This window comes from Lissotriton helveticus, chromosome 2_1 (assembly GCF_964261635.1).
Source record: "Lissotriton helveticus chromosome 2_1, aLisHel1.1, whole genome shotgun sequence".
NCBI lineage: Eukaryota > Metazoa > Chordata > Amphibia > Caudata > Salamandridae > Lissotriton > Lissotriton helveticus.
Window position 1 is genome coordinate 1,934,503,949 of NC_136059.1, and position 14,141 is coordinate 1,934,518,089.

The 14,141-nt window shown below is 44.4% G+C and overlaps 1 protein-coding gene across 2 annotated transcripts in view; it reads left to right on the top strand.

Moving 5' to 3' along the window:
- INPP4B (inositol polyphosphate-4-phosphatase type II B) overlaps nucleotides 1–14,141 on the top strand; it is a 1,970,577-nt gene that overhangs the window by 732,501 nt on the left and 1,223,935 nt on the right. For both annotated transcript variants that reach the window (XM_078676858.1, XM_078676856.1), the window contains one exon: nucleotides 614–686. In XM_078676858.1, the coding sequence (XP_078532984.1) occupies nucleotides 614–686 (73 nt within the window). The remainder of the gene's footprint in view (nucleotides 1–613; nucleotides 687–14,141) is intronic.

The following is a 14,141-nucleotide window of genomic DNA, read 5'->3' on the forward strand; positions in this document are numbered from 1 at the left end:
AAAAATATATTTTCCCTATGGAGAACTTTCCAAAAATATTTGAAGGTGCAAATGCATCTTTGCAGCACATATATGTGTGCTTAAAAGGCTATTCATGTGAGTAACATGGAGTTCACAAAGGATTCCACAACTAATGCTGGAAAAATTGAATTGTCACCGATTCTGAGACGTGCTGGAATCCTCTGTGAACTGCACGATTGCTGGTCATTTGCTCAAACTGCGGCTGTAAGCCTTAAGCAATGAAGTGTTGTCTGTCTTTCGTGAATTGGGCCCTGTGTGTTTTAATTGGGTGATTACGAATTCTTAGAATTCAGTGTTGGTTTTCAGAATTTCAGAAAAAGCTTGTAAACGAGTATCCTTTTTCAAGGTGACGCTCACTCTCTGGAAAAGCAGTAGTCATTTGTAGGCTTGCAGTGTACTTTGGTATTTAACAAATACAGATAACAGTAAACAACAATGACTCAAAATACAGGGATTTAATGTCTGCAAATGTTTGTGTGTTCGAGCCACCCTATACAGTGACGCACATATCCTTGCTAGACTTTTTAACACAAGTTAGTACATTTGGTTAACTACAATTCACTTTCAAACTTTTCTTCTTTTCATATTCTAGTGTGCATTAGTCTGTGAGTGCCCGTCCTCAGAAGTATTAAGTGGAAAAGTCAACGTACCTCTACTCAATGCAGGTATGTGTCAAAGAATTGAAAAATCATAGAACTGTAAGTTTTGAAGAACTTCTGTGGATTCTTTTTGACCCATCTCATCCTTAGGTGCAAAATCCACTGCTATATTAATTTATGCATTATTAAAACAGTTTTATCTTTTGAAGTCTTGTAATAACGAGCCTCGAGCCAAGTCATTGGTTGATTATTTCATTAGTTATATGCTCTGGTGTATTGCCCTTTTCCATAAAATAAAACTGAAATGTCTTTTTTCCGAATGTAAATCAGCCCCCTCACCGTTACCTCGGTGATTATAGCAATACATTTTCACCTTTTTGACATTGATTGTTATTTTCGGGAACACTTAAATATGCTTTTTTGTCTTTCATCATAAATTAAACTGTAGATGTCTTTAATAATTTGTGTTTTCTCTCAGACGTTTTCAAGGCCGTTCATGTCTTTTATACCTCGCAAATATATTATTCCATTTGTATTACTTCTCTTTCTCATGTTTTAGTTGATGCAAACTATTATTGTCCTTGCTATATATGGTACTACATTACATTGCATACCCTTGCTATTTGGTCCTTGCTACACCGCCCAAACACCTCTTAAGGAGCCTGATTGACAAGCCCTGTAAGTAAAAGTCAGAAATATACTAGGTTTCGTTTCGTCCTACATTTAGAGTATTTTTCTGACGTTTTTGGAAATGATAAAGAATTACAGCAAGAGTACGCCTGTAAAGTCAAAGACAGTCTTATTTCTACAGGAGTACTCCATTTCCCAAGGTGTTCTTAAGAAGATTTTTTTAAATGGTGGTGGGACTTGTGTGATTAAAGTATGCAGTAGAGTGCACTTAGACAATGCACTATTTTTCTCTCTACAAGTAAAAATCTTAGTGCAAATACTGTCCTCTATAACCCACTCCCTGCCTCTTTTTCCCGCTCATGGAGAACACTTTCTCATGAGTAGATTTGCCTACTCCATCAGGGTGAGAATGTACATGAAATAAGTTCGTTCACCCACATCTGCAGGATGGGCCACTCTAAACTGATCCTTAACCCACCATCACCAACAATGACATGTCTGTGATACTGGTGAAATGCTCACCCACATCTGCACGAGGGTCCACTCTAAACTGATCCTTAACCCACCCTCACCAACAATGACATGTCTGTGATACTGGTGAAATGCTCACTATTATAAGTGCACTTTATCGCAAAAATTTGACAAATCCTAATTCTAGATCTGATTCCTATATATTTTTTTCTAAATTGAAGCGGGACTTTAAAGGTGCGTAAAAAGGAAAACACAATCACACATTACACAAGGTAATGCTCTAATACTTACCAGTAATCTTCATTACTCCTGGTCATGTTGTCCTCATCCTATTCATTACATATTAAGATATTTCTATCTCACAGACAGAAAAAAGAATGAAAGGAACACAGGATCACTACTCCGCCTCCTCCAACCGGGAGTACTTAGTTGTACTTACACAGCATTACTTCTGAACTACCAAGCCCCAATATGAAGGCCAACCGACCAGGAGGGAGGGAAGGAAGTAATAAAGAATACCGGTAAGTAATAGGGTATTACCACCAGGTACCTCCTGTCCTCGTCCCATTCATTACATATTGAGAATACCCAAGCAACACACTGGCATTCATATCAACAGAAGCACAAAGACAACAGCAGCACCCAAGTGATTTAATGGAACAGAAAATTAGGAATTTAGCAGCTCACAGCCTGCAACACTCCTAATCCAAAATTAGTGTCTTCATACAGCAAATGCTGGAGACTATAATGCCACAAAAAAGTATTAGCAGAGACACAGGTAGCAGCCTTAGAAATAACAGCGAAACCCCCGCAGTTCAGCCCAGGAAGCTGCCATCCCTCAAGAAAGAAGAGCGCCCCTGCACCCCCTTGAGAGGTGCAGACCCCGAAAGAGAGTAAGCCAACTCACTGACCTGCTTCATCCAATGACCAATGGAAAAAGAGGAGGCCTTCTGACCCGTGAGGAAACCCCAAGTCCGACTGGTACAATCAAGATGGATGTGCACGGTTCTCCTGATAACCATCAAAGACCAGGGAAGATCATCCCCAGACTCATGCTCCATCCTCAAAGAAGGCAAAATAATTTCCTGAGAATAATGGAACTGAGAAGCCACCTTCAGCACAAAAAAGGAATTCAAACGCAAGACAACTCCATCCTCAGAAAAAGACAGAAAAGGTTCCCTCACCTTCAGAGCCCCCAACTCACCAAGGCACCTGGCCGAAGTGATGGCCATCAGGAAAACAACCTTCAAAGTGACACATTTGATGTCCACCAATTCTACAGGCTCAAAAGTAGTACTAGTCACAACCAAAGCCCACAACACAAGAGGCAAGTCCCACACAAGGACAGAGGCATCACTAAAAGACGAGACAAAGAAAAACATCTCAGCAACCACAAGAGCAATTCGTCCACATCCGCCAAACTCCCCCACTGGGAATGCAACTCCTTAATCACAGCAAACTGGGCCCGTTAGGTCAACACAGCCAAATGTTTCTCCAAACTCTCCCAAATAAACTGCAATGCATCCATAAGGGAACACTCCAGAGGAGACAACTGAATAGACCCACACCAGAGCTGGAAATTCCCTCAGTGCCTCCCATAGGACTTGAGGGTAGAAGACCTATGAGACTGCTGGGCAGCCAAAGCTAAATGTCTGGGGAGCTGCTTGCACTGCCACCCTGACTCTCATCTTCAACACTGACAGCCGCAGCCTTGGGAGAGGCAAAAAGGAAGTCGACCTGAGGGGGCAGCGGATGCAGGGAACTACCCAGGGACCATTAACAGCTAGGAGCCTGAGATTGAGGAACCAAGATTGCTGAGGCCAAAAGGGCACAGCGACCACAACCTCCCAGAGCAATTGGTGGAAAGGCACACAACAGGCGGGATGGTCAAGTAATGGTCAAGGCATCCACCTCCTAGGCCCTCACCTGTTGAACTCAGGTACAAAACCGGGGCAACTGAGCATTTAGCTGGGACGCAAATATGTACAGGAAAGGAACATCAAACCTCCACCACACCTTCTGAAAGACCTCCCGGGTGAGAGACATCTCTTGGGAGGGAGGAAAGAAGCAACTGAGAGCATCTGACATCCCACTGTCCACACCTCAGATGTGGACTAGAGACAACAGATGCCTCTCCACACAGCAAAATAGGGGAACAGCCACCTCATTCGGAGACTGAGAACGGATCCCCCCTGACGGTTCAGATAGGCCACATCACCATGTTGTCAGAGCGGACCACCACACCCCACTCCACCAGATGAAGACGGAAACCCATGACCGCCCTGTAGACTGCCATCAGCTCCCTCCAAATGGAGGAATGCCTCTCTTCCTGTAGAGACCAACAACCCTGCAGAGAGCTGTCCTTCACCGTGGCTCAACATCCGAAAGCACTGGCATCCGTAGTAAGGACCACAGAGGGATTAGGCCGCATCCAACACCGTTCATCAGCACAGAACTGGAATGATGGCCAGAGACATCGGAATCAGACGGTCGAGGTCCTGACACAGTACAGAGCAATAATTCAATAGATGTTTCCACAGAAGGCGGAGATGGAAACATGCCCAAGGCACATTGAACACTGCCACAGCCATGCACCCCAGAAGTCGTAACCACAGCAAACCTAAAAGAATGCACCCCTCATCCCCGTCAATGTTAAGGACATCAAGGCCATAGCCCTGGGTACTTTCAAAAACACCGTGCTGAGGTCAGTGGGAAATCTGGCCCCTATAAATGTCATGTCCCGAGAAGGCACCAGTTGACATTTTGAATGGTTCAGCAGGAACCCATGAGACTTCAGGGCCGAACAAGCCACCTGTAGATCAAGCAGAATCTGCTCTTGGGATGGAGCACAGAGTAGCCAATCATACCAATAATGATACAGCTATGTAATGAAGCCACTAATGAAGCTACGACCTTGGAGAAAATCCTTTGGGCAGACCGAAAGCCAAAGGGCATGACAAAAAACTGATAATGATTTCTGTGAATGCAGATGCACAGGAACTGTTGGTAGTGGGGATGTATTGGCATATGATAGCATGGGTCCTGCAGATCCAAACTGCACAAGAGTATTCCATGGAACCAATGGGATCACCCTCTGCTGAGTCTTCATTGGGAAGGGCACTTGGATGACAATTTGTACAAGGCCTTTATGTCCAACACCAGTTGCAACCCCTCTGTCGACTTGGCCACCAAGAAGATTATGGAGACAAAATCCTGTCCTTTCTTCATCAGTGGGACCTCATGAATAGACAAGGCTGCCCTCTTCTCTGCAATGGAAGGCCACGCAGTTGGACAAACCACCAAATCTGAAGGAGGAACAGTAAACTCGAACTGGTAACCCTGTTGCACAATGTTCAGCACCCACACATCTGAAGAAGACACCTCCCAGACGGGAAGAAAAAGCTGAATTTGTCCACCGACCAACAATTCTTTCTCTTTCATCATATAGTAAGGAACGAGGCTCAGGCTGGGGAGACTTGACTGTCCTGTCCCTTCCCCGGCCAGAAGAAAACTTACCCTGCCCACAGGAAATCTGCAACCGAGACGGCGGAGGAAATGGTGACTTTGGTTTTGAAGACTGCTTATCAGCGGAAAACTGCTGTTGGGAAGATAGGTGTTTCGTCCCCTTAAAAAGCTTGTGTAACTTGCCCTCCATTTCTTCTCCAAACATCATACTTCCCTGGAAGGACAACCACAAGGCTGAGGCCTTCTGGGCAGAATCAGTTTTCCAATCCTTCAAAACCAGGTTGCGGCGAGCTGTCGCACAAGTCCGACCAGACAGCGCAGAGGTCCACACCACTTCAAAGAACACATCAGAAAGAAATTCAACCTGCCACTCAATGTGTTTCAACAGTCCAGAACAGTCAAAAGTGTCATCCTTGGACTTATCTAGCTTCTGGATGTCAAAAAGCAGGAATTGGGCTACATATGTCCCATAAATGTCAGTGTGCAGGGTAAGATGAGAGCTGGAGTAAACGTTTCAAAGGGAAGCATCCACTTTCTGTTGACTGAATCTTTAGTATCAGCCTCCTCAATCAGCGACATCCTCCCCACCAGACTGGCCACAAACAAATCAATGGGAACGGAGTCTCGCAACTCTTTGGACATATCCTAAAGATATGGATATAAAGATGGGACAGGAACATCCACCGTGGCAGCACTCTGGAACTGGTGATGCAGTGATCTCCGAGAAGCGCCCGGAACCTCCCCATCAGGAAACACCATATTGGACTTCACATCTTTTAACAATTCAGGCAACATGTCCCTGTCAATGTATTTGCATTTGTTCTCCACCCTCCTCCTCTAAATCTGAAGAATGAGATGCCTGGACAGGGACAGAGTCTTTGAGATTGCCCCCATTGTCCATCTCCTGTAGTAAAGTCTCCCAAATCAGGCGCCGCATTCCGGATCCTCACACTCCCTGCAGCATTTTAATCTAGGCTGGGAAGGAGAAGAAGAATAGGAAACTGAGCAGGAAGAGGAAGACGCCTCCACTTGCTTACTTTTCCTTGCATGCTTCATCATTGCACCAGGAGTACAGAACATCACACCACACAAGGAAAGAAAGCACACTGTAATCCTCACAGCACATAGCAGCTTAAACAAACACTATGAAGTACTCACCCGGGCCTGGCCTAGGAGAGCAACTGGAATCTTCTGCTGCCGCCAACGCCTGATCTAGTCATCGCAGATGCACCCTCTCTCATGGGGCGCCTGATCCACTCAGTGTGGACTGCACAGCCTGTGTCTCACCGAAAGACAGGCAACAAAAACCCGGAAGCTCTCATCACCATGTGTCCGGGTCCTCCAGGAAGGAATGCTGCCCACATACTGATGACGCACCTCCCTTCGTGCCCAGCATTCAAGGAGGTGCGCAACAAGAAAGGGACACCCACCAGACTGTACTCTTGATGGGAAGGCTCCTCAATGATCGCTCCGCAAATCTCTCTCTAACCTGGCAGAGGGATTCACACCAGCACCATCTCCACCATCCAACTGTGAAGACGCGTTGAACAACGCCAGGCAGGAACAACTCCTGACTCTTCCCAATCTGTCAGCAGACAGAAAAAGAACAGAAAGAATGCTGGGTAAGTACAACTAAATACTCCTGGTGGGAGGGGTGGGGTAAGGATCCAGAGTTTCCGTCGTTCTTTTTTTTCTGTTTGTGAGATAGGTATATCTCAACATGTAATGAATGGGTCAAGGACAGGAGGGACCTGATGGTAATATAATCTCACGAATAGAATTGTACGGTCCACTACCGCACTTAACAATCTTAAAGTTAAATTTGAAAGATAGATTTTAGATTCAAATGCACAGAATATTCTTCAGATACAGAGAAACTAAGAGGTGATGACTTATTTTTATCATATTCTATCCTTTTACATTGAATGCAGACTGGAGGAATAGTGACAAACAAATGCATTCACTGAGCATGTTTGTCTTCAATTGAGGCTTGACCAACATGGTAATATTAAGTTTGTGGAACAAATAATGCCCTGCTCCTAAGCAAAAAGCATCCTGGGTTAATATACTTGTGATTTTGGATAAGTTTGTAATCCATTCTTATTGCCATTCTTTGAATACTAGGATCTTAAATGTAAACAAGAATACCGATTTGCATTGCAAAAAATAGAAAGTGCTATGCTTCTGTGTGTGTTCTAGATAAAATGTCATTTGAATAGAAATATGCTTGCGCTCCCTAACATCACTAAAATTATAGAACATTTTAGACCTTGATTATTAGTGCCTTGGTAAGTTGTGACACCCTTGTAAACCCTTGTTTACATGATTCTTGCAATTGCGAAGGGGCAAAGTTTTTTTTACTACACCTCAGAGTTTTCCCAGGTGAATATCAGCAGATATTTACCCAGTGAAAAGGCCTGGTAAAAACGGGGAATTTGCTTTTGGTGAGGAATGAAAAACATCATCATGTTATTCCCCATTGCACCAGCGAATTCCGAACCCAGAGGGTCACTGTGGAACAGGTACAATAACCAGTCCCTCTAAGCAACTGCTAATCAAGTTGCATGATTAAGAAGAGCAGAGAGGGTACAGGTTTAAAGATGTAAGGTTATAGCGTTTAAAGTATGTGGTTAATAGTACTTGTCTAAGGGTTCTGCATTAAGAGGACAGGATAAGGCTACAGGATGCAGGGGTAAAGATGCAGAGCTAAGTGTTCAGGCTACAGGGTTTATAGTTAAGGGAAAAATAAATAAACGCATATATATTAATATATATATATAGATGGACTGTGAGGTTGGAAGTGCAGGGCCCAGAATCATTTATGGCCCAGTACAGTGCTACAATTTAAACCGACCACTCTCAATATTCAGCCACTCACTTTGAGGCGAAAGAAATCCGGCTGTGGGGGGCATTCGTCCATGCTGCAAACCAACTGCATGATGGGATCTGCAGTCCGTAATCATGAACTGGCCGAGTGCTCTGTGACGAGATGCGGTGCAGGTGTGGCCCACGCTACTTCAGAAGGAGGGGCCTAATAAATAGAAAGGAAAAACCCTAAATGTGTAACAACGGAGGCATCTGATGAGGCTACCGCCGAAACGCGTCATGCCAGAAAATCAATAAATGATTCCTTTGAAGCCCTGCCGTGTCCCCTTATATTTTTCAACGGAGAAGGATATCTTGGTATATATATTTATTTATTTATTTATTTATTTTTTGCAATTTTTAAAGCGCACAAATACCCGTACGGGTGTCTCGGCGCTAGCGTTACAGAACTCACTTATGAGATGAGGGGGAGATTAAGTGGAAAATAACCATGTTTTGAGGCTCTTTCTGAAATTGAGAAGCGTGGGGGCTGTTTTAATGTGGAATGGTAGAGTATTCCACAATTTGGCAGTGGCGATAGTAAAGCATCTATCTCCCCAGCTGGCCTTTCTTGTCCGAGGGACATTCAACAAGTAGGCTGAGGTTGATCGTAAGGTCCTGCGTTGTTCCACTGGACGGAGCGCTTCTTTTAGAAACTGTGGTCCCGCGTTGTTCAGAGTTTTATAGGCTATACACAGAGCCTTAAATTTACTTCGGCTCCTAATAGGGAGCCAATGTAGCTCTCTGATGTAAGGGGAGGTTGATGTAAATTTAGGGATGTGTAGTAAGGTTCTGGCAGCAACGTTTTGCACTGTCTGGAGTTTATTGAGGACCTTTTCCTGAGCATTCAGGAGAAGGGAATTGCAATAATCGGTTCTTGAAAACACTAAGGTGCTAATAAGTGTTTTGCCCGCCGACTGTGGTAAGTATGGAAGTAGTTTTTTTATTTTTTTTAGGGTGTAGAAAGCAGATGATACAACCGCGTTAGCGTGATGGAGGAAAGTCAACTTATTGTCAAAAGTGACTCCCAGGTTGCGGACCTTGACCGCCGGTTGGGGGGGGGAACCCAACTGGGATGGCCACCACTGTGGGGACCATGCCGGCTGCAAGCTCCCGAATGTCATCACCTCCGTTTTATCGGAGTTTAGTTTGAGGCAGTTTGATGACATCCAGGAGCTTATCGCCTTCATTCCCTCCTGAAAGTTGGCTGCAAAAGATGTTCCATTGTTGTACACCGATAACACTAGTTGAGTGTCGTCGGCGTACGTAGTAAGGGCAATTCCATATGATTTTATCACCCTCGCTAAGTCCGATACATAGATATTAAAAAGCGTCGGACTTAGCGAGGAGCCCTGAGGAACACCGCATGGGAGGGAAAAAGTCTGGGAGGTGAAATTGCCCATCTTGACTGTCTGGGGGCGATTAGCTAGGAATGAAGCAATCAGATCTTTAGCCTTGCCTCTTATTCCTAGGGCCGAGACACGGTCGATCAGAATGACATGATCGACCGTGTCAAATGCGGGGGAAAGGTCCAGAAGTATTAGGACCGCCGCTCCTCCCCTGTCCATTGTGACTCTAATTTCATCTGCGGCCTTTAGCAGTGCTGTCTCCGTCCCATGCCCCTGTCTAAAGCTAAACTGAGTGTCATCCAGTAAATTGTTGTCGTTGATAAAATTCGAAAGTTGGGTATTCATTGTTTTTTCGAAAATTTTGGCTGGAAATGGGAGACAGGCGATAGGTCTATAACTGGCAGGGAGAAGAGGGTCCAGAGTTGGCTTTTTTAGAAGTGGCTTGATGATAGCCTCCTTCCAGACCGATGGATATATGCCTGTGGAGAACATGGCATTGCAGATAGTGGATAGTGCAGGAGCAATAGCTTCTGGGATTAGATTCAGAATAGCCGGGGGACAAGGGTCCAGAGGGGATCCAGATTTGGTGCTGATTACCAAACGTTGGATGTATTCATGATCAATGATGTCGAAAGCTGAACAAATAGGGGAAATGCTAATGGGAAGTGCCGCAGGGAGGGGAGCAGGGGAGATCGAGAAAGTAAGAAAAATGGAACTGACCTTTTCCTCAAAGAAGCTGGCCAGAGCGTCCGATAAAGACTGAGAGCCTTCTAGGCGTGGGGCAGGGGGATTGGACAGAGTTGTGACCACCCGAAATAGTTCTCCTGCCGAGTTTTTCGCCTGGTCAATTTGGGAAATATAATAGCGACTTTTTTCAGAAACTATAAGTCTTTTATAGATTGAGATGGCATTTTTATAGGTGGTTTTGTCTGCAGGGCTGTAGTGGCGACGCCACTGCCTTTCAAGGTTCCTGCAGTATTGTCTCTGAATCCGAAGGGCTTCAGTGAACCACTGAGCTGATGGTAATTTCAGCTATATATATATATATATATATATATATATATGTCACCCCATGAGGAAGGAGCTTGTGGCTTCGAAACGCGTAGGGGATTGTGTTTTAAAATAGCCGCGATGTGCATCTTTCTGCAAATAAAGGGTTGGAAACTCACCTTTTCGTGGAGTGCGTCCTTTATTCAGAGGCAACCTTGGAATATGTCTTAAGCGGCGGCCTCAGCCGCGAAGGATGAACCACCTGTTGGAAATGTGGTAACAGGTCTGGATGCTGTCACTGTACGAGCGGAATCGGCGCGGAAGGTAATGCCATTTGAAAGGTGCATATCGCGCCTGCAGCCCACTGGAGGGCAGTAAAAGAATGAATAAATTAGGCAAAGCAAATGCGGGGAAATGGACTGACTCCACTGATGGAGAAGAATTGGACTACAGTTACCAGCATGCTCTCACTGGAGAGAGCGTGCAAATAATGGACAAAGATGGCTGGGGTGGTTTAGCCATTTCCTGTTTGTCACCCCATGAGGAAGGAGCTTGTGGCTTCGAAACGCGTAGGGGATTGTGTTTTAGAATAGCCGCGATGTGCATCTTTCTGCAAATAAAGGGTTGGAAACTCACCTTTTCGTGGAGTGCGTCCTTTATCCAGAGGCAACCTTGGAATATATCTATATATCTATATATATATATATATATATATATATATATATATATATATATATATATATATATATATATATTCACTGGAAAAAAACAAAGGTTACAGGGACGTTATAGTTAGGCTCAGACTTCACATACCTATAACTTACGCCCCTGCAATGCACTGCTTATGACCTCACATATTAAATCACTCATGATATGGTCAATGACGTCACTCATGACGTCTCACATGGCATCTTCAGGAGCTGAACTCAACGATGAAGGGCGTCCCTCCCTCCATGAGCCAGTAAAAGCCACAGCGATTCCACAGCTTATACCCTTAAATATTACATCACTTATACCACATTAGACCAGCATTCATAGCAACACACACAACATCTCAAATAAAATAAGTATGGTAGAGGGCTGAGTTATAGTTTAATTGGAGTTCAAAACACTATGTATGGAGGTGTGTGAGTTCTATTAAGTTTTGGGTGCTGTATAAATTAGAATTTTAAGCTGTAATTAGAACTTTGGAATTTCTATCATTTGTGTATTTTAACATGGTTTCGTATACAAATAAATAATTAAGTTTTCCTAACTATAACTTATCTTCAACCATTGTTTTATCATTGGTTTTCTATATTTTTTTTTAAATAAATTGTATCTAAATATATTATGTTGTTTATTTTGATATTAATTCTGTCATATATAATTGTTGTTTTATATTTCAATAGTACTGGACTATTTTCTCGATAATTTATTGTGGAGTGGTGCAAAGTGGAGCGACATGGTGTACAAAGGTGTGGAGTGAAGTAGAGTGGCTCTGAGTGGCATAGAGTGCACAGAGTGGTCTAGAGTATAGAACAGTGGTGTGGAGTGCAGGGGCATAGAGTGTTACATAGTAAGGGCAGTGGTGTAGAATGCAGTAGTGTAGAGGCCACTAGCATAGAGTTGTGCACTGTAGAGTGGCACATAGTGCCCTGGGGTAGAGTCCAGTGGAGTGGAGTGGAGTGGTGTACAGTGGACTGGAGTAGAGTGTAGTACAGTAGAGTGGCTTGTATTGGCATAGAGTAGACTAGAGTGGCATTGAGTAGAGTGGGGTAGAATAGAGTGGCATAGAGTAGAGTGGCATAGAGTAAAGTGGTGTCAAGAAGAATGGCGTAGAGGGAAGTGGGGTAGAATAGAGTGGTGTACAGTGTAGTAGCTTAAGGTAGAGTGGTGTACAGTGCAGTGGCATAGAGTGCAGTGTCATAGGGTAGCTTGGTGCAAAGTACAGTACAGTGACAGAGTGCAGTGGCGTATGGCAGTGGCAGAGAGCGCAGAGGCACTGAGTGGTACATAGTAGAGTGGTGTAGATTAGAGTGCAGTGGCCTAGAGTTATGGTAGTGTAGAGTGGCGTAAAGTGCACTGGGAAGAGTGCAGTGGAGTAGAGTGGCATAGAATAGACTAGAGCAGAGTGACTTGGAGTTGCTTGTAGTAAAGTGGCGTGGAATATAGTGGTGTAGAGTGGCACAGAAAACAGTAACAGAGAGTGGCATAGAGTGAAGTGAGGTAGAGTAGAGAGGCATAGAGAGGAGTGGCATAGAGTGCAGTGGTGTAAAGTGCACTGGCATAGAGTGCAGTGGCACAGAGTAGAGTGGAACAAAGTAGAACAGAATGGCGTAGACTGCAGTGTCATAGAGTAAAGTGGTGTAGAGTAGAGTGGCATAAAGTAGAGTAGGGTAGAGTGAAGTGAAGTGAGGTGGAGTAAAGTGTGGTAGAGTGAAGTGAGGTAGAGTAGAGTGGCATAGAGTAAAGTGGCATAGAGTAGAGTGGTATAGAGTAAAGTGGCATAGAGTACAGTGGTATACAGTAGAGTGGCTTAAAGTAGAGTGACATAGTGTGAAGTGGGGTAAAGTGATTTACAGTGGTACTGTGTGGAGGGGAGTGGTGTGGCGAACAGTAGAGTGGCATAGAGTTGAGTGGGGAAACATCCTTTACAACGAAACTTTTACAACGCAGTGCTTTTACAACGCAGGTTTTACAGCGAAAACCATTACAACGCATTGCGCTGGGGGGGCGCTCTAGGATAGGGAATAGATTTAATTTACTATCCAACACCTTCCCTAGTGTCCACGGGGACTAGAGTTGGAATAGTAAATTAAACTATTCACTATCCAGCACCCCAAAGCGCTATGCGTTGTAAAGGTTTGTGTTGTAATACTTGCGTTGTAACAACATGCGTGGTAAAAGCATGCGTTGTAACGTCATACATCCAGTTGAGTGGAGTGAATTACAGTGGCGTAGAATAGAGCGGCATAGATTGGTGTAGAGTAGAGCTGTGTAGATTAGAACAGTGTAAAGTAGAGTAGCATAGAGCAGAGCCGCATGAGGTGAGTAGTGTGGGATAGCATGGAGTGGCATTGTGTGGAGTGAAGTGTGGTAGAGTGGCACTGTGTGTAGTGGATTGACGTAGCATAGAGAGCAGTGGCATAGAGTAGAGGAGAGCAGAACAGAGTATAGTGGGATAGCGTGCAATGGCGTAGAGTGTGCAGAGTAAAATGCAGTTGAGGAGAGTATAGTGGGATAGGTTAATGTTTAAAAATATTTTGATATCTGGTCAGTTTGGTGGAAGGGACTCTCGCAAGAGTCCTACAAAAACGATTTTAAAAAAACAGATCGTTCTGATTGGCTTAGGGGCTTTCTTCCCATTGGAGTCAGCTCCAATGGAAGTGAAGGTCCCACAGGAGTGAGCGAGCTGATTGGGTGGCCATAACTTGAACAAAAATGGTGCAGAGGCCATTGCAAGGCTCCAAGGACTTAGTCTCCTGTCTTGAAAAAGAGTCAAAAAAGATATAAGTAGGCTGGGAAAGGTTACCCTGCCCCTTAGCCCTTGTGGATGGGTCTCTGTGGCCAAAATAAAAAAATGGTTTTTGGTTGGGTTTTTTGCTCTTGTTCTCCCGTGTGATCACAGCAAAAAAAGAAAATGGCAGCCACCATTTAAACATGACCCTCTGTGTGGGCCAGAACACAGGAGTGAATATATAAACTATTTGGAGAAGAGGGGGGGTGTGCGTGGAACCCCTGCCCCAAACCAATTTCAACCTCAGGGACC